General features: G+C 51.6%; 1 protein-coding gene across 1 annotated transcript; it reads right to left on the bottom strand.

The window, feature by feature from the left end:
• Positions 1 to 2,247: 2,247 nt before the first annotated feature.
• Positions 2,248 to 19,811, bottom strand: MAP1LC3A (microtubule associated protein 1 light chain 3 alpha). The gene is made up of 4 exons (XM_085079024.1): positions 19,653 to 19,811; positions 9,856 to 9,911; positions 3,975 to 4,081; positions 2,248 to 3,459 (listed from the first exon to the last, which is right to left on the bottom strand). The coding sequence occupies exons 1-4, from the start codon at positions 19,690 to 19,692 to the stop codon at positions 3,297 to 3,299; spliced, it is 366 nt and encodes a 121-aa protein (XP_084935150.1). The 5' UTR covers positions 19,693 to 19,811; the 3' UTR covers positions 2,248 to 3,296.
• Positions 19,812 to 21,670: the final 1,859 nt, after the last annotated feature.

The following is a 21,670-nucleotide window of genomic DNA, read 5'->3' as shown; positions in this document are numbered from 1 at the left end:
ACACACCTGACCTCGCGCCACAGCGCCACCTGCAGCTGCTCGGGAGTCATCGCACCTGCCCTGCAGGCTGTGCGCTCAACAGCGCCCCTGCTGGTTGTGACCGTAACTGCACCAAAGGGAAAGGTGGCAGCCCAGGGACATCTGCCACGGGTTTGTTTTTTCTTTGTTGCTGCTGTTCTTCTTGTTGCTTTTTTTACTCTGTTATAGATACTAGTAAAGAACTGTTATTCCTTTCCCCATATCTTTGCCTGAAAGTCCTTGATTACAAAGTTATAATAATTAGGAGGGAAGGGAGGGTCACATTCTCTATTCTAAGGGAGGTTTCCACCTCTCTCAGCAGATACCTGTCTTTCAAACCAGGACAATGGGGGACTGAAAGTGCTCTCTGAAACTGTCATGCTCATCCTCAGGTCTTCACTCTCTGTCAGGAGGGAAATGAACACCACTGCATTTATATCTTTGCTTGCTAGTGCTCTGCCCTACGTACCCTTGTCCCAGGCTCATCTGCATTCCACTGTACCCAGAGAAACCTTGGCTTTCTCCTACCTGGTGGTTCCATTGCTTGGCGTCAGTCATACACACTTTGTCTGCCACAAAAGCTGCATAGCTCAGCTCTGGGTCAGGCTGGCTGGCTCCATCAGTTTTGGTCAGTCCCTGAAGCCAGTCTGGTATGTGCAACATCATCTACTAGTCAAGCAATGCCTAAAGCAATGCCCAGAGGCATCAGCCCACAGAAAGCCCAAGCAGATTGGTGTGCCCGAGCAGTTGGTTGTGTCAAAACACAATCACTTCCTGAAGGTTGCAAGTGGAAGGGCAGCAGAACGGGGGGACAAGGCAAGGGCCCACTTTCATCTCCCACATGGAGAGGAGGGGACAAGACAGCAGCATTTCTCTTCAGAGACCTTTGAGAAGCTGCAGGTAATAGAAGCCAGGCCATGCAGATCCCAGCTGAGTGAATAAACACAACTGTGTAAGAATGAGCAGGGCTGCTGGGTGCCCCTGGGGAGAGACTCCAGTTGTTACTCACCTTAATTTACAACCCACTGGAGCTAAGAGCAGAGTGGAGGAACAGAGAATGCAAAGAACTGCGTGAAAAAGAGGACAGATCCTGGAAGCGATCAAACCTTGGAGACAGTATCATACGGGAAGCAAAAAGTGCAGCCCAGTGAAGGACTTGGGGATCCTGGTGGATGAAAAGGTGGACATGTCCTGGCCATGTGTGCTGGCAACCAGAACCCCCCCATGTCCTGGGCTGATTCCCCAGCATGGGCAGCAGGAGAGAAGGGGGAATTCTGCCCCTCTGCCCCACTCAGAGGAGACCCTACCCACAAAGCTGCCCAGCTCTGGGGCCCAGCACAGGATGGATATGGAGCTGTTGGAGTGTATCTGCTATTCCTTTGCCAGCTCCCACAGGGAGAAGCCTCAGCTGGGCTGACCTGAGGCTACTGACAGCACCATCACCTGCAGCACCCACCCCACAGGGAGGCAGATGAGAGAGGAACTTCCTCAGGGACAGGAGTTTAAATAGCATGAGGCTGGTGCAAGGGGCAACATCCCCAGCTGCTCCAGCTGCCAGGACCAGCAGGGCAGCTGTTCTCACCTACACTGCTAGGAGCTGTGCTCCAGCTGGTTTCCAGCACCTTCCTGCAGTGCTCTGTTGGATCTGTCCCTCACAACAGCTCCTTTCCTGCGCAGAGGATTCCCTGCAGGTGTAGGACACAACACAATCAGCTGCAACTCAGGCAAGCCTGAAGTATTTTTAGTGCCTAAACCCTTCTTTGCTGGGCAGTACAAAGGAAGTAGAGTGAGCTGAAGAGCAGGGAGACACTGACCAGCCAAATGACCAACCAGCCCCTGCCCTTGGTTGGAGAGCAAGGCTGACACAGTGCTCAGGATGAGCCATTTCCTGCACTACTCGAAGCGTCACTTAAAAGCAAACTTCACAAACACCTCCACCTCTATTTTTTGATACCAGATGAAGCTTAGTCAAAGGACAAGAGACTCACACAGGTAGGGCAAGGACAACCATGTTTCTGGTGTCACTATCCAGAACTCTGTTCTCTAAACCAATCTTCCCTCTTCGTCCCAGCCCCTCAAGCCCAATCAGGTGCTTTTCCACAGCTTGAACTAACCAGTTCAGAATCCTGGGCAGTCACACACACACACAAGTGAACACAGGGAACACACATCACACTTGATACACCAGAGACATTAACACGGACAAATGAGATGGGAACAGAACATTCCTACAAGACACAACTTGAATTTATGTTTATTTTATATATATATTTATATATATATACCTTTTGTATAGATTAAAGTGGGGGGGATTTTATCATATACATTTTTTTGGTATAATACATGAGAAACAGGGACAGGAACATAGCAAATATAAATCAGTACATTCCTTCAGTGAACTCCTTGCCACGCTGAGACTGAAAAATTGCATGCAATGGGGAGACAGAGAGAAGGGAAATCAGTTTTATTAGAAAAAAAAAGAAACAAGACAATCTAAGTACAACTGTCAACAGAGGAGCAGCACTATAGATGGCAAACCTGTATAAATTAAAAGAAAATTCCACTCTGGCATCTACTATGGTTTAAAGTGCAAGGAAGCCTGATTTATTTACCTACAGAATACAGGAAAGATTCCCTCCCTCTCCCCATTCCAATCTATCCCTAAAAAAAAACCAAACAAACCCAAACAAACAAACCAATAAAATAAATCTAAAGGATATACATTATCCACAGTCCTATAGAGACGCCTACATCTACTCAGTAGCACCAAGAATCTGGTATGGGTGTAATTAAAATCAATTAAAACTCGGGAGCAATGGTAACATCTGTTTGCTGCTTCTGCAGACCTCCTGCCCTTTATGAGTGCCTGGCGGAGAGGCAGCTCTCCCTGTGCTGGGGTGAGGGCAGCCCGGCAGGTCTGGCAGCAGCACAGCACACACAGCACAGCGAGAGCAGCGCAGGGACAGGGGGACACAGGGACAGCCGAGGCCCCGCGCGGGGTCTGCACAGCTGGCTGGGGGTGTCACACACCTGGGCGGCGCCTGGGGGAGCGGGACTGACCTACAGAGGGGAAGGGTTGTGCGAGTCCAACACGCGCCACGAGCCTCTTTGGTGACAGGGTGATGGCAACGGGGGGGAGGGAGGGAGGGAGGGAGGGAGGGAGGGGAAGGGGGTCAGCACAGCCCCCCTCGTGTGAGCCTCTGGCTGTGTTGTCTTCCGAGGCCAGGGGCCTCTGTGCCACAGTTCATCTGCCTCCACATGCCACCTCTCAGCAGCCCTCAGAAGCCAAAGGTCTCCTGGGAAGCATAGACCATGTAGAGGAAGCCATCCTCATCCTTCTCCTGCTCGTAGATCTCCGAGATGGGGGTAGACACGCTGACCATGCTGTGCTGGTTCACCAGCAGGAAGAACGCCTGGGTGGGATTCAGCTGCAAGCGGCGCCTGTGGGGGCAAGGGCAGGAGGGGCAGGGTCACCCCAGGGTGCCCTGACAGCCAGTTCCACCTCCCCACCAATGTTATTCCCTTGGGCCAGGCCTGCACAACCAGGACCTCCTCAGGACTCCTCCCACCACTCAGGACATGGTATCCATGAGTCTGGCTGAGCTGCTCGAGACTCCAAGGCCTCCTGAGTCACAACTCTGCAAAGCCCCATTCTCCAAGTGCTACTGGCAAGGGGAAAGCAGAGGGGCCTCTTTCCTCTGAGCTAAAGAATAAAAAGAGGAGATGGGACCCCTTCATTGCTCATGAGTGTCCCCTTGAGAGAGAGACCCCAGACCTTCCCCAGGTGCTAAGAACCTGCCCTCCCTTGGCCCCGACAACAGTCTATACCACACACAGGGATGCTGTGGCTGCCACTTCCCCATCCCTGCCCTGGGCAGCTGCCTCACCCTCACCCCACCACCCTGCAGTGAGTGAGGACAGGCTCACAACCTGCCAGCTGAGGCCACCCCACTCACCGGATTATTTTGACCAATTCACTCATGTTGACATGGTCTGGGACAAGGAACTTGGTCTTGTCCAGCACTGGCAGCTGTTTTTCCCCTTTGTAGCGTTCGATGATGACCTGGGGAGAAAGTCAAGGGTAGGATTAGTCATGTTCATAGTGCCCCACAGATCAACAAAAATCCAACCAGCATGGGTAGAAAAGCTGAGGTAAAGCCCCACTTTGCTTCACCCTCACAGGAAACAAAACAAAAAAAGGACATGAGCAGTGACTGCCAGGCTGGCTGCAGGTGACTCATGATCAGTCACCAGTGCCTGAGCCAGGCAATGAAGAGTGTCCAAAACAATGAACTAAAGCACCTAGTGCTCTGGCTGGCTGAGAAACTGTGGACACCACTGGATTGATGGAGATTCTTGTCCTCTGGCATGCAGAGATCTGAAGAGGAGTGAAGTATTTTAACATCACTTTCAGACTGACCAAACCCATGGGTTTTGCTGGCTTGAGCTACAGACTGAGCTCATGGTGCAGTTTCCTTCCCCTTTCCTTCCTGCTGCCATTCCTGCTCAGAAACAGCTGTGGATATTCCCAAGCAAGCAGTTTTCAGAAGCCACAGTGAAGCCACTCAGGCATTCTTTCAGAATGGGAGCGTTTGGATTTCACAAGTGCCACTCCTTATGTTAACAGTCAGACACACTGACTCCAGGAAGGATCAGAAACCCAGGGTTGCTCCTCCCATGTGCCACCCCAGCTGTGCACTGAGCTTCCCAGGCACTCCTGCATGGTGTCACCATGGGAACAGCCCAGCCTGTCCTCCTCTACCAGACATCTTGCTTGGAAAAGCTCTTACCATCCCTACATCCTGAAATGGCTGAATGATGATTTCTGATCCCTTTTCCTGCTATTATAATTAATAATTTTCTTCTGTGAAGCTGTTTGCTGACAGCTACAATTGCTGTTCTAAACCAGCCTGGACAGGTACCTTTTGTATTCTAAGAAACAAGGTGGCAGGCAGTTAAAATAGGGAATGTACTTTCAAGTAAAATGAAAAGAAGTGAAGAATATACAGGTTAATATGTTCCCATTACAGTGATGCTCTCTCACATCTCTGCAGCATCCTGTTGTTTTCTCCACAGAGAGACTCTTGAATACTCATCGGCCCATCATCCTTTCCCACCTGAGACTGAACATTATTTTTCATTATGAGGCAAGGAATTGCCATAATTTATTTTCCCAGGTCCTTTCCAAAAATACTTGAGACTGCAAATGGCTTTTGGCAGCAGAGGTATGGAGCAGCGTGCAGCAAGGAGGATCCCCAGGAGGTGGCTCTGTGGAGCCAGAAGGACCAGGGAACCTCTGGGAACACGGATTTCCCTTTCCTTTGATCCCTTGTTGACACACCAGCCTCTGGCAGCAGCAGCAGCAGAACTCCTGCCAGCCTCCCCCAAAGGTTGGGACACTGCAGAGTCACCAGAGAGCTGGGAATGCCTTAGGAACGCCCCAGCAGCCGAGGGGCTGATCTGACAGGGCTGCAGGCAGTTCCTGGAGGAGGGCAGGGTGTGAGGTGTCTTGCTGGGGGCTCTGCACAAAAACAGCCTCTGCAGAGCCCCACCCTAGACAAATCTCACCCAAGGGGCACCCAAAGCCTGGGCAAGCAGCATGTGAGCACCACACATTGCCCCTTCGGCCTCTTTTGCAAGATGAGGATCTGATTAAAGAACCATTTTCTGCAACAGACTAAATCGTGCATTGGGACATTCCCCACCAACCTGTTAATGGCCCTTCATCCCTCCCAGGAGGGCACAGGGAGGACAAGACGAGAAGAACCATCCTACTGCATTTAACTTGAGTCTTACATGGACAGCTGAGTCTTTTGGCTGTGGGGAGAGGAAGTTTTCAGGGGCTGAACACTCACAACAGCCACATACAGGGAAGCTGCTGTGGCCACTGGGAAACACACAGGCAACAGTGGGCCCTTCAGCTTTTTGGTTTGCACGAAGGAGCAGCTAAGCAGCAGCTGTTTGTACATCAACCTCTACCTGCAGAGAGGGCCCTACACACCTGGGCAATGCCTCATTTCTCACAAAAGCAGGAGCAGAGGCTGGTGTCTCTCATTACCAACCAGATCCACCCCAAAAAGTAAAGCCTCTCGATTAATCCAAGAATGGGATGCAATAGCTGTCCTTGCTCTTAGAGCAGCAGCTGCCTTGTGCCCTGAGCAGACACAGAGCCTCTTGTGTAGAACAGCTCCAAGAGTTTCTGTTCCCAGAACATGAGCTGCTATTTGGGTAACCCAGCTATGGGAACAGGTGGCCAATGGACAAAACGTTCTTGTCTAGCTCTGGAGGGAAAAGCATGATCAGATGCTAAAGTTACATCCCTGTGGCCACAGGGCGGGTGTACACAGCCACCTCCCATCCCATATCCTCTTCCAAGCTGCTGCCTTGAGCCAGGGGTTTGTCAGCATGAAACATGTCAGTTTGTCACCTGCTCTTGCAGAGGGAACCCACCACAGATCTCTGCAGAAATCACAGGAGTGGACACAGGTGGGAAGGGGAAAAGCTCAGGGCAGAGCCTGGAGTCCTGGTCTCACCCCAAAGGGGGCTTGGACAGAGTTTATAAACACCACCTTTGTTCTGGGGCCAGTCTGGAGAGGTGGAAAGGGAGTTTGGTAGGAAATATGGCCAGATGTGGTGGTCAACAGAGGCAAGGTCCAAGCAGGAGTGAGGCTGAGAATGTACTCCCAGCAGGCACAGAGGCTCAAATGTGTGTATGTAACACATATCCACACAGCCTTGACATCCACGGCCAGGCACAGAGACTGACACAGACACAGCACTCACACAAGCACAGTCTGCACCAGCCTCATTCTGTCCCCTTCTGGCAGAGCAGGGTGCAGGTCCTTTAGTAGGAACAGACACAGTAACCCTCAGGCAAAAAGGTGCTCTGGTGTTGGTCCATCCAGAGTCATGTCAGGCCTGGACGCTGGATCTGCAACTCCCCAGAAAAACCCTCCCAGGAACCCAGAGAAGGTTGTCCCTTCCTCTGCGTCTGTAATTTGGGTTTCCATCCACCCCTGTGCCAGGGCAGGGCACTATTTGGGATCTCCCACCTGCCACTGCGTCTCCATGCTCCTCTGTGGGTGCTCAGATGAACCCAACAGAGTCCTCTCTGCATGGCCTGAACACCCCCCAGCCCTCCCTACCAGCACAAGGGGCTGCCCAACTTTTTCCCCCTCTACAGCCCATGACTCACCAGGCCTGCCTGAATTTAGCATTGCAGGGCTTTGGGAAATGGTTTGCTCCCATTGCTGCCCAGCACAGGCTGCTCCCCAGCAATGTCAAACTCTCTGAGGGTTCAGTCAGCTCCAGAAAGGCCCCTGGGGCTGACAGCAAGGAGGGACAGTGGGGGAGCACAGGCTCCCTGTCCTCTAACAGGACAGGAGACAATTTTTAAAACATCTAATTGAGGCTGTGGATGGGGGTTCCAGTGGGAAGGTTGGAAGTTCCCTGCTTGCTCTGACTGCCCAAGGAGGAACTGCCCTGCAAGAAGCAGATGGAGACTTCTTCCCAACAGCTGAGCGTGAGCAGAACCTACTGCCAGCACAACCATCTCACCTTCTCAGCAAGAACTGTGTGTGCCTGTGGTCAGCACTTCCCACCATGGAAGTGCAGGCAGCTCTTGGAAATGCAGAGAGAGCAAAGGAGCCCCTGGGACAAGGTGGACAGGGAACCTGTCTCCTGCCTATGTCCATATTACATGTGCCAGCGGGGCAGCCAGGGATGTGACTTCCCTTCAAACGCAAGCAGAGAACTCCATGCCTCAGGCAGGGTTCAGGTTATCTCCTATGTTGTTTCTGGTGGGCTCAGTCAGACACCAGGGCTGTCCCTCCACACAGACACACATGTACATGTGGCTCAGTCCCTTCCTCAGCCTTCCCTGCAATGCACTCATGGAAACAGGAGAGATATGCCTGCCCTTCTTGGGCACACAGCCAGGCCATGCCCTCTGCAAATCCTCCTGGCCCCCTCTCAAAGGAAAAGGGACTTGCCCAAGGACTCTGGGTGGAAACTGGAGATGCAAGAGGGCAGCAGGTGCTGCACAGCTTTGCCGTGGTTTCTGCCAGCAGTAAGGGTGTGACCTTGCATCCCCCTAACTCCCCAGGGCTGTGGGCTCAAACCCCTCTGCTATGTCCAAGTGCCTCTCCAGGGAAGCCATTCACTTGGAAAACAGCTCCTGCCTTTCACAGATGACCAAGACCTTTGTACACCCGATGAGCCTGCAGTGCTTGGACCATGACAGTGCCCACACCAAGCTCTGGTGCACGAGGCTCTGATTACCACACAGCACTGAAACCTGCAGGAGCTCTGCCTAGGGAGAGACAAGAGACAGCACCAAACTGGTGTTGGGGTCTAATTGGGACCAGGCCTTTAGAGGCACCAGTGACACAAACAGAGCTGGACCCCAAAAAGCCTTTATGACCCTTCTCACCTCTTGATTCTTTTTACCCTTCCAGCAAAACTTGTATCGTGGTGTTGACCCCAACACAAAGAGCACTCCAGCCATGGGAGCTCTCCCACCATGTCTCAGTAATGCCATGAAACTCTGCCTGCAGATGTACAACTCTGGCTGTTTCTGCCCATTCCCCAAGCAACACACATTTGTATACAGGCACTTGATACATACATGTGAATGCATTTTATGTACAACTTATTTCTAGCCTGGCCTTACTGACAGCGCATGAAGGCACTCCAATTAGCTCTGCCACAGCTCTGGAGAAATGCAGAGCCAGTCTAATGCCATTAAAAACAGGTAAAAAGCAGAAGTCAACCAGTGTGTTGATGACCTGGAGTACTGGTACCCAGGGTGCTGTGAGGGGCAGGGCCTGCTCTGCTGAGCTGGAAACACATGAACACCACAGTGAAGGTGGGAGAGGAGCAAGAGAAAGAATTCTTCTGGCTAGAAGATACTGTGCTAAAACCAAGAGTGTGGCAGCAGTGGACTAAGATGGGCCAAGAGCAGTTTGAGACATTCAGTCTTGAAGGCCAAATACTGACAGTCTGCAATTTTAGGACAAGGCTGATGTTCATCCAACACAGAGAGGGAGCTGAGCTAGGAATCCTGTCTTTTTGGTCATAGATGGTATGATATTGCAAATACTAAGTCGAGCAAGTCCCAAGTACATAATTTCATGGAATCATGGAATGGTTTGGGCTGGAAGGGACCTTAAAGGTGGGCAGGGACACCTTCCACTAGACCAGGCTGCTCCAAGCCCTGCCCAACCTGGTCTTAAACACTTCCAGGAGTGGAATGTTCCTCCAAGTTCTCCATCTTCTCAGGAAGAGAAGCAAATACTGAGGTATTAACTCAAATCCAAAGAGCAACTCAGCATGTGAGGTGTGATATGGGCAGGAAAAACTGCAAGTTCATGGTGTCTCACCCATGCCTGTCAACCACAGGTGCTGGTAAAGCATAGAATGGGTGTGAATGATCCTAAGGGAGACTCTTAGGATCTTAGATCATCCCACACATCTTTCTCTAGGCAGAATGAATTCTTACCAAGTTATGCAGGAAAAATCAGGTAGCTGCTACAAAAAAAAAAAAAAAAAAAAGAAAAAGCCATTTCAGAGTTTTCTTCTGCTGCACTAGCTTGGAAATAGATTTAAGAACAAATCAGCCTGCCTCTAGGGCAGCACAGAGCTTTAGAGCCAGACTGTCCTTTGCACTGCAGAGAACGTGTCTGCTATCGAGCAGCAGGCACACACAAAACACTGGAGGCTCATGGGGACCATCCTGTGTTGATTCCAAAGTTTTGCAAGCTCCGTGGAAGCCACCCAGGAGCACAGAGAGGCCCTGAGAACAAAGTCTAACACAGAAGAGTGAGAACAATCACTTACCGGGATTTTGTTTGGATGCTGCTCTCGGATCTGCTGCACTTCTTTACAACGATCCGCTGGAGAGAAAGAAACAAAGAAATGAAGTTAGGAACACCTGTGTGTGGTAGGGCAGGCAGAACTGAGGTACCCACTCTGCAAGCCACAGACTGACCCAGAGAATGGGACATTTCCCAAGGAATGCACCTTCTGCTCACCAGGCCTTTTCTGAGCATGGTCAGCCAGATGCCAACTTCAGTGACCAACACTTCATGGCTTCCTACTGCCCCAGCCAGCCCCAGGCTGGGACATGCCACTCTGCCTGGTAAAGCTGGGTAGCACACCTGGAAATCAGGAGGGTGGAAGGAGACCATAAAGATAACAAAACTCACCTAAATTCACCCTAAGCAAACACAGCTCCTGGCCACAGGTGCTCAGGGTCTGAGCTGTGCAAGTTCAGGCTCTTTGTGTCTCCTTGGATTCCTCCAAGGAGAAAATTCTCCAGCTGGGGCTGGTTTTATCCATTTCCTTCTGCCTGTTGTGCACTTCCAAGCACAATCTGGCACAGTGCCTGGTGCCACAAGAGATGCACCTCGCCAAGGAGGACTCCTTCCCTAGCACAGATCTACAGAGTAGCTACAACAACTGTTGGCCTGACAGAAAGTATTTCTAGGCCTGAACACAGGAAGAAAACCTTAAGCAAGGAGATGACCTGCATACAAAGACTTCTCCTGGAGTTGTTCTCAGTTTCTAACCCATTTTCCTCCAGAGTTTATGTTTACTGACACATGCAACAGGCAGCACACAAAGTTTGTGCACTCCTCCAGCTTACAGAATTCCCATACCCCTCACTGCTTTACCAGAGGGCTCTCTGCTTTCCACAATCCACAGCAGCAGAAAGGAGAGGAAGAAGCAGTACCAGAGCCAGGTACAGCTATGTGCATGCTCTTCCTGGGATACTACAGACTTGCACTCCTCCTGGAAATCTGTCATAGGATCATCCTGCCACACTCAGCACAGCACTGGCTCCAGCCTGACTCCCCTCACCAGCTTACACAGCCCCAGTTTCTCATGACCCACTGGGATAATGGAGGGCAGGGTAAGTGCATGTGTCTGAGTGTTTTCTCCCCACAAATGTTGAAAATTTCTCCTCTGAGCACTCACTAAAACCTTATTACTTTTATGTTGAATTTGGCTAGATATGACTTTGGTAAGAGACTGGAATTTCTTTGAAGGCCACAAGACTACAAAATCAGCAGATTGTAGAAGGTTTTGAGTACCATTTCTGCCTCCTCTGACGGGAAAATACCCTTCTGCTAGGTACCCCCTCTGTTAGACCTTTGGTTTTGTAGGACTCCATGGGTGAGCAACGCATAGCAAGATTATATGGATTTCATGAAAAATTCAGGCATATTTGTGTGGGGTTTTATGACTGAAGATGCAGCTTCTCATGTTTCCTTTCACCCAATTCAGTGCTCCAGGGAACCAGAGTCAGCCTTGTGATACAGACAATTTTCCCTGAGGTACCAATCAGCCAGGGAGTCCCACAGTGACACACCACATGTGACACTGGTACAGAGACACCTCCCTGGGAATGCTGAAGGACACAGTGACAGCAGCACCCAACCCACAGCACCCAGCTGGAGCAGAAGCACCTGCCCCCTCCCACAGAGCCCTGTTCCCATGTGTTTGCTGTGCCCAGGATGGAGCATCCAAAAGACTGGAGATCAGAGCTCGACCAGACAACACTTACCAGCATGGAAATTCCAGTAGCTTGACTGCAGCCAGCTCAGACTTTGGGTGTTAACAGAACCTGCAGAGCTGTGTCCTCATGGCTGGCCAGTTGGCCTGGCTTCAGCGTCCACCCTACCCTGCCTCTCTCTCCATACTGTCAGATGGCCATGTGGATGAAATTGCTAAACACCATGCACTGCCCTGAAAGGTCACACGACTGTTTGCATGGGAAGACCCAACAATGCAGGTGAGAAGGGTCTGAGTAAGAATTTGCTGAAGGCATGTCATCATGGCTAGCAAATGTAGATCATGTCAGAGCATCCAACTAGTCCAGGCTGCATGTGCTCAAGGGCAGCCACATGCCAGACACCCCCTCCTGCTCCCTGGAAACATCACCAGCTACAGCACAAGGAGATGACACAAACCATCATCACCTTCATTTTCATAGAGGAAACAGAGGTGCCTCCTGCCCATCACACTGAGAAAGGAGCCACACAGAGAGGAAAGGGTCCATCATCACTCCAGCTGCACATCAGTGCCTCAGGATCCCACCCTTGGGACCACAGTCCTTTGTCCCCCAAAGGGAGCAGATGGGGTGCCTTGGACAGAAGGCAGCTGCTGCTGGAAGCTCCCTCCAGGTCTTGCTGACTCTGCACTCAGCAGGAATCAAAGGCATGGGACACCAGGACAGAGCTCTCAGCTACCCTGACATCTGCTGGGCCACAGTGGAAGCTCCCCTGTGCCACCCTTTAAAACCTGCCACACGTCCAAGACCTGCTCCCTCTGGCCAGCAAGACTCAGGGCATTCCCAGCCTTCCTTGCCTCAGGGGAGCAATCTGTAGGTTGCCACAGTGGACTGGCAGCAAGTGCTGCTCGAATCCCTCCAGCAGGTCTGGGTGATTGCAACTACAAGCACCTCAACCACTGCACCTCTTTCTCTGCCCTGGAAATGACCATTTCAGAAACTTCATTCGGGAAGGCATTTGGAAGCAAACTCATCTAAGGTGCTCAGGTTCCTGAATACACCAGCAGAAGTTTCCAGGACATCTGAAGCTCTGTTTAGTCCCAACCTAGCCCTGGAGAGCTAAGAAAGGCTTGAGAATCAGGAGAAGCTGCAGCAATCCCTGGACACCTTCTGCGCACACAAGAGGCACAAGAGATTTCCAGCAAGAGATAGTGATGGTCACCCACACCCTCCTCAGCCTGGGGTGGGAGAGAGAGGTTGAGCCTGTGACTCATGAAAGCATCAACATCACACAGCAGGAACGGCTATAAATACCAGCCTTAATTTAGTGTCTATACAGTCTAATCTAAGTCACAGGAATACAGAGGTTAAAGGGCACTTCAGAGAGACCTGGCTGGAGGCACCTGCCCAGCACCTGAGCCCCCACTTGCATGGTGCTTTGGAAAAGCAGGATCCCCCCACCTGTTTGCACACTCACATTTCATACGCAGCAAGCCTGATTTTAGAAGTTTCATTCTGCTCCTGTAGCACTCCCAAACTACAGCTGTGCTGAAGTTCAGACTTTCCCCTTTCCTGCAGCACCTGGCTTCAGTTAATCCTCAGCCAATGTGCAGAGCAAAGCAGAGTTGTTTACACAGCCCTGTCCCTATCCATGTTCTCCTCCTCTGGTCTCTCCTCCCTGCCAGGGGAGCAGAACACCACACCTGACTGCAGCAGCTCAGGGGCTCCATGTAAGAGGGGCTGGAGGGGTTCCAGCCTCTGAGCTGAGCCGAGCAGAGTGATGACCTGCATGAGAGGGAAGAGCCCCATCCCTGCTCCAGCTGTGGGCACCACACCTCTGCCATGAGGGAAGCTGGACTTCTCCCCAGTGCCAGGACGTCAGAGCTCAGGATGGCAGCAAGATAAAACCCACACACTTTCATTGGCTATTCCAAGGCAAATTTCTCTGCTAGAGCCTATTGAAAGATAAGAGTATTTTTGTAGCATTGCATATGCCAGCATTGCCTACTTCTCCTCCAACTGCTGTTTCAACTGTTAAGTACCAACAGCAAAGCTTGCAAATTGCCCAAAACACCAGAATCTTGGCTGTTTTCTTGACTGAGGTCCTTCCCAAGCTGTGCTCCAAAAGATGCGAGCACACAGTGTATCCCATGGCAATACAGGATGAGATCATTATGGCAGTTGAGGAGAACAGTGAAAAATTTTAAGCCACACTTTGCAAACATTAACCTTTTTTATCAGCAGTGCCCAGGAACCCTGGCCATGGGAGCCAGATCCCTGCTGTGCTGGGTGCTGTGCAGACACAGGATGAAAGGACAGTCCTGGATGCAAAAGAGCCTCAGCAGACAAAAGATACAGATGGTGGGACAGAAGGAAAACACATGGCAAGTCCTCCAACAGCGCTGTTGCATAAGGGGCATCATTCTTCAGGAGACACCAGACAAGCACTGGTCAGGCACTGGTGCAGCCCCAGGGCAGCAGATGGACTATAGGGAGAGGCCCTGCTGCCTGTGACCAGCAGGAATGCTGTTAGAAAAACACCAGAAAGAACAAATACCACCTGGAAGTGCTACCAGATAAACAGCTCCTGAGCTGAGCAAGGGCTGTGTGCAGAGAGCAAAACAGAGACCAGAGATGCAGCCATGAGCTATTGGCTCCCTGTGTGCCCCACAGCTCCAGAGTGTACAAACATCCCTGGCACCTCCAGCAGCCTTGTGGCTTCTCCCTGCCATCCACACAACATCCTGCTGCCAGCCTGGGGAGGGGTCTGCCTCGCATTTGAAACAAAGGCAAAAATGAACATGTTTCTTCAAGAAGTTGCTGTGATCAGTCCCAGAGCAAAATGCTGCTAGAGCATGGACTTCTCTCCAAGAGATTTTCTGCAAGGAGAGGAGGAATTGGATGGTCTGAAGTCAGGGTATGTGTGGGATGAGCTGGCAAGTGCTGAAGACACAGGCCAGTTATGCAGGTCATTCCAGACGAACATCAATGACTATTTCTGTAGTATCACACCACCCTGAGGCCAGACACCTCTAACCACCAGGAAACACCCCCATGAATGTGTCATGGCTTACCCAGCACCCGACCTGACCTGTCTTTGCCCAGTGCTTCTTCTCAGGCCAGTGCTGCTGAGGGAGGAGTGAGAGGAGACTCATCCCAGAAGGAAGGAGGTTGTGCCCAGGGCAGGTGTCCTCAGCACCAAGAAAGGGTGCTTGTCCTGGGCTACATAGGACAGCAGCACTGCAGAGACCTGACAGTTCTTCTGTCTGCAACACTGGGTGCTCTGGACAGGACGAATGACTCAGGATCAACCCTACACTGCTTTGAACCTAAAGGCTTTGAACTGATAGAAAATGTGTCTCTGCATGATGGAATAGGTGGAGCCTGAAGTTCCACTATCCCTGGAAGGTATTATCAACACGAACATGGAGCAGTGGATGCTGCATCTCCATGACTCTTCATCCCATCAGTACAGCTGCATTACCAGATGTGCAGTGTCTGGGAGGATTTCTGAATGTCAGGCTCCTGGGGCCTGTGGCTGCAGTAGGATCTCAGCAGCCTTATCCATTTGCAAAAGCTCCCCATCTTCCTGGCTCCAGAGTAGAGCTTGAAAATGGATTTTAAAATACAAAGAGGAAACATCTTCATTTTTCTTAGGAATTTAAGAATGTAATGGGAGTATGATTTTGAGCTTGGCTCCAAGAATGAGCATTTGCATCTGGCAAATCATTATGAGGGCTCAGCCTGTGATCAAGCAGAGCCACACCACACTGTGGACTCCAAATTCATGTCAAGACACTTGTCCTCTGGTTGTACAGTACCACTGGAGTGACAGGACAAGTAAGAACTGCATTAAACTGACAGAGGGTGGGGTTAGATGGGACATTGGGAAGGAATTCTTCCCTGTGAGGCTGGGCAGGCCCTGGCACAGGGTGCCCAGAGAAGCTGTGGCTGCCCCTGGATCCCTGGGAGTGTCCAAGGCCAGGCTGGACAGGGTTTGGAGCAACCTGGGATAGTGGAAGGTGTCCCTGCCATGGCAGAGGTGGAATGAGATGAGCTCTAGGGCCTCTGCCAAGCAAAACCATTCTGGGATTCCACATCATCCCTACCATGGGCTGTGCAGTATGAGCACTGGATCTCCATTTTCCAAACAGCTTAAAACTCACTGCACCCCCTGAGCATGGGGGGCAGACAGGCAACACCTTCTGTGTCACGTCAGGATGGCAAACAGGGTATTTACATCACAGCTCCAGATAAGAATTGTGCCTGGCTTTTTGCTCAACATTTAATCACAGTTTCACTATCCTTGGTAAAGGAACAGCAAGTTCCCTCCGTAAAAGCCCTCAGGAGGCTGCCATGCCAGGGATTCCCTACAGCTGCTGTGTGACCTTCCATAAGCCTCCAAGACAGCAGGAACACACTCAGACTTCTCAGAACTACTCAGGACACTTCAAATTACTCAAAGGAAGACCTGGCACTCCTGGCAGGACTGTATTTTGGAGCAGCCCACTGTGCACGTGCGTGCACCAAGAGCCTTTGCCCAGCCCAGGCCACTGCTATTTGTGCAGAAACAGGCCTGGACATGCACAGATGCTTTGGGGACACGTGCCAGACACCAGAGTCTTGAATTCATTCCTGCATTTGCTTTCACAGCCTATTTCCAAACCACCTTCTGAGGACAAAAGGCAGCAAACAACAGCATGACCACAGAGCTGGTGGTGTTTACACACTGCCTGTCAACCCCAGAAAGTCACACGAGCAGGTGACACACTGTGAGACCTTCTGAGTGACTCTCCTGACCATGATCCCCACTGGGACTGACCACAGAAGGAACACCAAGGCCAAGAGACATGACTTAGCCATGGCTCAAGGCTACTCAATGACAGAGGCAGCAAAGGCCAACCACCCTGACAGGCCCTGGATTCACCAATCTCCACCCTTCCAGCTCAAGGGAAGATCTAAAGCTTTTATAGTGAAAAAAATAAAAAATTAAGTAATGAATAAAACACACAGGTTTTATTATTCCTGGCTGCCAGTCAGGACCTTGTGTTATATAAAAGAATAATAATAAAAAAATTAAAATTTGTGGTGTACATGTCAGGCTGGCATTTGTTCTGGACGCCTGTTCAGTTCTTCAACACTGATAACTAACCCCACATCCAGTCAAGTCACAGAAAGTCCTCGTTAATTAATCCAAGACACAGGCAGCTAAGCAGCAGCTTGGAGCAGCATCCTCCTCTCAAGGAATTCTAGGTCTCAGAGCACAACTGCCAGAGCACAGACACCTTGAGGACCAGCCAAGGACCAGCGAGGGCTCACAGACCAACCTCACATCAATATCCATATGTTTTTTCAGCCACAACAAGCAAAACTGTTGTAACAAACACAGGCTGGTGTGTGAAGCAGACAATTCAGCCACTGCTGATCTCTCAATGGGTACAGGCATGGCTGGCTCACCCTGGATGAGTCCCCAGGGATGGTAACACTCTGCTGTTCCACAGGGGACTCAGCTCCACACCCACCACTGCCTTTCCTCTGAAGAGGAGGGGCTTCCCACAACTAAAGGCACATCTCCCAGGGGATGGAACCTGGGATGGGAACACTCTGTCCACAGAGGCTGAGATCAACCCTCTGTGTTTGTCACCAAGCCAGGGGCTCCAGCTGAGCCACCGGACACACGTAGGTGTGTTCCTGCCTCCGTTTCAGCCGGACAGCGGGGCACAGGACAGAGCTACTCTGGGTTATCTGGCCAGTCCGGGGTCCAGGCCTGTGTCCATAACCACGCTGGTTATGTGCTCCTGCACTGAAAACACAGCTGGCAGCTGCTGCTAGCCCAGTCCAAACCCCAGAGTCAGGAGCAGTGGGACAATGCTCCCAAGGACTCGTGTTCCTTTCGGGAAGTGCAACGGTGTCGTCAGGCTGCTGCACGCTCTCACTGCTGCCAGGACAGCCTGTTCCTCTGACACAGACCACAGCTTTGTTCTGGGAATTGTTCTGGACTCCTGCAATGGATCTGAACTGGGTTCATGAATGCAGAGGGTGCTGCCACATGTTACCCCCTGCACCCACAGCAAGGGTGTTCTGCTGCCAAGGACCAGCTGACACAGCTCACCTTCCCACCAGGGACAGCACCTCAGGTCACAGGAGGAGTCCCTGCTCTGTGCCCTGCACACACCTTGGATCAAACCCTTGGTGTTTCCCAGCCAGTCCCCTTTTCAAGTCCTCAACAATGATGAAGAGAAATCAGGAATTTTTACTCAGGAGAGTAAAAACCCAAGACCAAGCAGATGAACAAGCATAAGAAATTCACAGAAAATTTTCAAAAATACAAGAAGGGGGGAAACAAGCATTGAGGAAAGCAGAATCTTCACCGAGGAGCAGCAGACCAAGAGCTAAGGCAGCCACTTGCCGTGAAACTGGAGCCTGGGTGCCTTTTGTAAACAGCCATAGCCCTGACTCTGCCTTTTTGCTGCTTTATTGGACCTGTTCCATTTCTGTAAAGTTTTGAAGCCTTAAAAATTAAGCCATTCCGAGGGTACAGAATCACTGGTGATGTTTTCCACCAGCCCCCTCCAACTGCATTTTAAACAATCACTTCCTGCTCCTGTTGTGTAATGATTCAAAGACAAAAACAAGCTGTATTTACTTTCTCCAGCAGAGCAATTCCAGCCCTGACCCAACACAACTGCGGGGGCTGCCAGGCCTCCTCCTCCTCCCCTCCTCCTGGCTCAGCTCTGCAGCCCAGTCAGCTGAGAGAGCAAAAGGGCAAAGGAAAGTACAGAGAAACAAGAAGCACTTGCAGTTGCCGGCACCAAGCTCCCTCACCCCCCTCTGTCCCTCCTGGGCTATTTTAATCCTGCTTTCTTTCAACTGCTCTGAGCCTCAGATTTTGTTTTCCTTCTGGCTCACACAAAGTCTGAGCGATCCACAAAGGCAAACCAGACTCCTCTTGACCATAATAACCTGATTCTCACCAGTTCATTAGCAGGTAGCTACTAAAGCACTGATTTAGGACTTTGCTGCTTTTAATTCGTAGCTTAGGAGGACACAGCAGGGTCCCAGCAAGTATCCCAAACTCCCAAGCTTCGGTTGGATCTTGTTTGTGCATGTTCCCTTGGCTCAGTCCTGTGGCAGGGGAGGGCTGGGTAAGCATTCAAGGCCGGAAGGGTTGTGCCAATAAAATACCAAATATTTACAGTTTCCAAGAGAGCAGCAAGGGGCTGGATCAGCAGTTTTCAGCAGGCAAAAGCTCCAATTTTAAAACTCACATAGGAAACACACCCTCACCTGTGTTTGGACAGTCTCTGGCATAGCATGAGACTTTTTATGGCATGAAAACACCGATTTCAGCATTACACAGGCAGTAAAGCCTAACCGATGCCCCGTCCCCAGGGAGGTAACCTGCCAGAAACAGGCACCTCTCCCTGCGCCGGCTGGCAAAGGGCAAGAGAAGCAGCAGCTGATGATTCCTCTGATTCCACTATTGCGTTTGGAGACAAAATCTGGGACTTTCTACAGTCACCTCCTCATCTTCTGAGCCTCCCCACCACGCATCTTTGACAAAGGGGTGGGGAAGATGTGAGCATTAACCCCTCTGTGTCTCCACGGCCATCACAGAGGGCGTGTGGCACCCTGGAACAACAAGCGCCCTAACGCCGGCGAGACGGGGAGCGGGGAAGGCGATTTTTGGGGAGGTCTTTGTGCTCTGACAGTCAAGAGCGACACCCGGCCACCGCCCTCGTCCTGACATTCCACAGCCCCTCGCGGCCGCCAGCGCGCCCCAGCGACCCCGGTGCCTCGGAGAAGCGGCGGCACGGCGGGGACAGCCCGGGGACAGCCCGGGGACAGCCCGGGGACATCGCCGCGCTCCGGCCGGGCGCGGTGCGGCCTCCCCGGTGCGGGGCCGGCCGGGATGACATCACCGCGCGGCGGCTGCGGCACGGCAGCCCTCAGCCCGGCCCGAGCCCGCTGCTCCCGCGGCCGCGCCCGGCGGGGACCCGCGGCGGCAGAGCTCCGGCCCGGGCGGGGCCGCTCCGCAGGGCAGCGCGGCGGGGGCGGCGCGGAGCACATCCCCGTCCCTCCGTCCCTCCCGCGCGGCCCCCCGCGGCCCGTCCCCGCTCACCGAAGGTGCGGCGCTGCTTGAAGGGCCGGTCCGAGGGCATCGCGGCGGCACCGGGAGGCACCGGGCGGCTCCGTCTGCGCTGGGCTGCGGCGGAGCGGCGGTGACGTCACCGGACACGCCCATTCGGGGCGGGGCTTGTCCCTCCCTGGCCCCGCCCACCCGGCGGGCCCGGAGCTCGCTGTCGGTGGGCGCTGGGCTGCGCCGGGAGCCGCGGGGCGACAAAGCCATGGGCAGCAGCCTTAGAGCCACCCCTGCCACCCCTGCCTTGGGCAGCGACACCCCAACTGTCCCAGGCTGCTCCAAGCCCTGGCCAGCCTGGCCTGCTGGGACACTGCCAGGGATGGAGCAGCCACAGGTTCTCTGGGCACCCTGTGCCAGGGCCTGCCCAGCCTCACAGGGAAGACTTTCTTCCCAATGTCCAATCGAAATCTGACCTCTTTTAGTCTAAAACCATTCCCTCTCATCATATCACTATCTGCCTCTCTCTTTTATGAACCCCGACACGAGCGTGAGCTGCTGGTGACATCAGGACAGCTGTGCCCAGTCAGTAGGAACACCAGTGGCAGAGCATCACCATTTCCCAATGGACAGAATGGTTTATTCAGAGGTCACCCCAAACATCAGCAGTTTTTCTGGTTCTGTTGGAGCAGAGCACCGGAGGGCCTCACTGAAAGCAGCAGAAATTTGAGCTGGGATTTCCAGAGCTGCTCACAGGACAGAGGTGTCTGTGACTCCAGCCTGCAGTGGCTTCTTCTGGACATCTCAGACCAAACACCTTCCAAGTGTCACTGCCAGCTCCGGGCAGCAAACGTGGCTGTTGGGAGGAGGGTGGAGGGGAAGGAAGGGCTGTGTGGGGATGAAGCCACGACAGCTCAGACCACGGCTGTGCCTGGGAGATTCCAGCCAACAACCCTGGACATCATGAACAACCCTCACACAGATACTCAGACATTTGCAATTCCCACCTCTACCCCAATCATCTCCCTCATCTCCCTGCTAACGAGCCTGTTGTTTTCCCTGCTGCATTCAGAGCCACGGCTATGCTGAATATTTTAAAGCCCGCAGCACAACTACAAATAGGGCAGCTATTTCTGGAGCTGGTAAATGAATCAAAAACAACTGCAAACAGAGCAGCAGTGTTTCACCGAGAGCCAGGTTTAATATCCCTCCTCACTGCACACCACAACAGGAGCTGGATCCTGTCGGAGCAATGTCTCATTGTTACAGTGAATTGGCACAAAACAGGAGTGAACACAAATTGTTAAAGGATTAAGCACAACCTTGGTAAAAAAAATACATGAAAGATGCAGCTATGAAAGAACTGCTCTGATTATTGTATTAAGCACAACCTTGGTAAAAAAATATATGAAAGATGCAGCTATGAAAGAACTGCTGTGATTATTGTGTCACCAATTAAAAGAAAATCATGTCTAATGAGAATTGAAGAAATTCTTGTTTCCTTGTTGAGTTTACCCAAGAAAGAAAACACTTTCATGGCCAATGTAATGGACTTTCCTTGACCAAGCAGTAGTTAAAAAAGCACATACTGGTAAGGAAGAATAAACTCTTCAGGTTCACTTTCATAATTAAGATTAATAATAATAATAATTAAGTAGAGACATTAATCTCTGATATAGGTCATGTAAATCATAGGATACCTGAGGGAAAGCAGGAATGTTGAATCAGACATAGCAAGTGATGAACCTTGCAGACTTCATCCTCAGCCAAAGGGGTGTATTACTGTTGCTATAAAGTGTGAATATCATTTTAATGAGAGGAATATGGAAGTCTTTCCAGCTTAGTGATGTGGCCCCTGTTTTTATCTATGCAGACCTCGTTGCAGGACTGGGGCCATAATTCCATAATTCCACGGAATATTATTCCAACACCTGGGGAGGGAGAAAAGACTCCATTTTATGGAAGCTCTGGAGCTTCTCAGCATGTTAATGTACTTACAGAAATGGCATGTGGATCAAAGAAGTTGTACTTCTAATACAGCAGAGCATGATTTATACACT

Source organism: Lichenostomus cassidix, chromosome 20, assembly GCF_008360975.1.
Source record: "Lichenostomus cassidix isolate B80296 chromosome 20, HeHo_3.0, whole genome shotgun sequence".
Taxonomy (NCBI): Eukaryota; Metazoa; Chordata; class Aves; order Passeriformes; family Meliphagidae; genus Lichenostomus; species Lichenostomus cassidix.
Note: the sequence above shows the minus strand (reverse complement) of the source record. Positions and strands in the feature narration are given on the sequence as shown.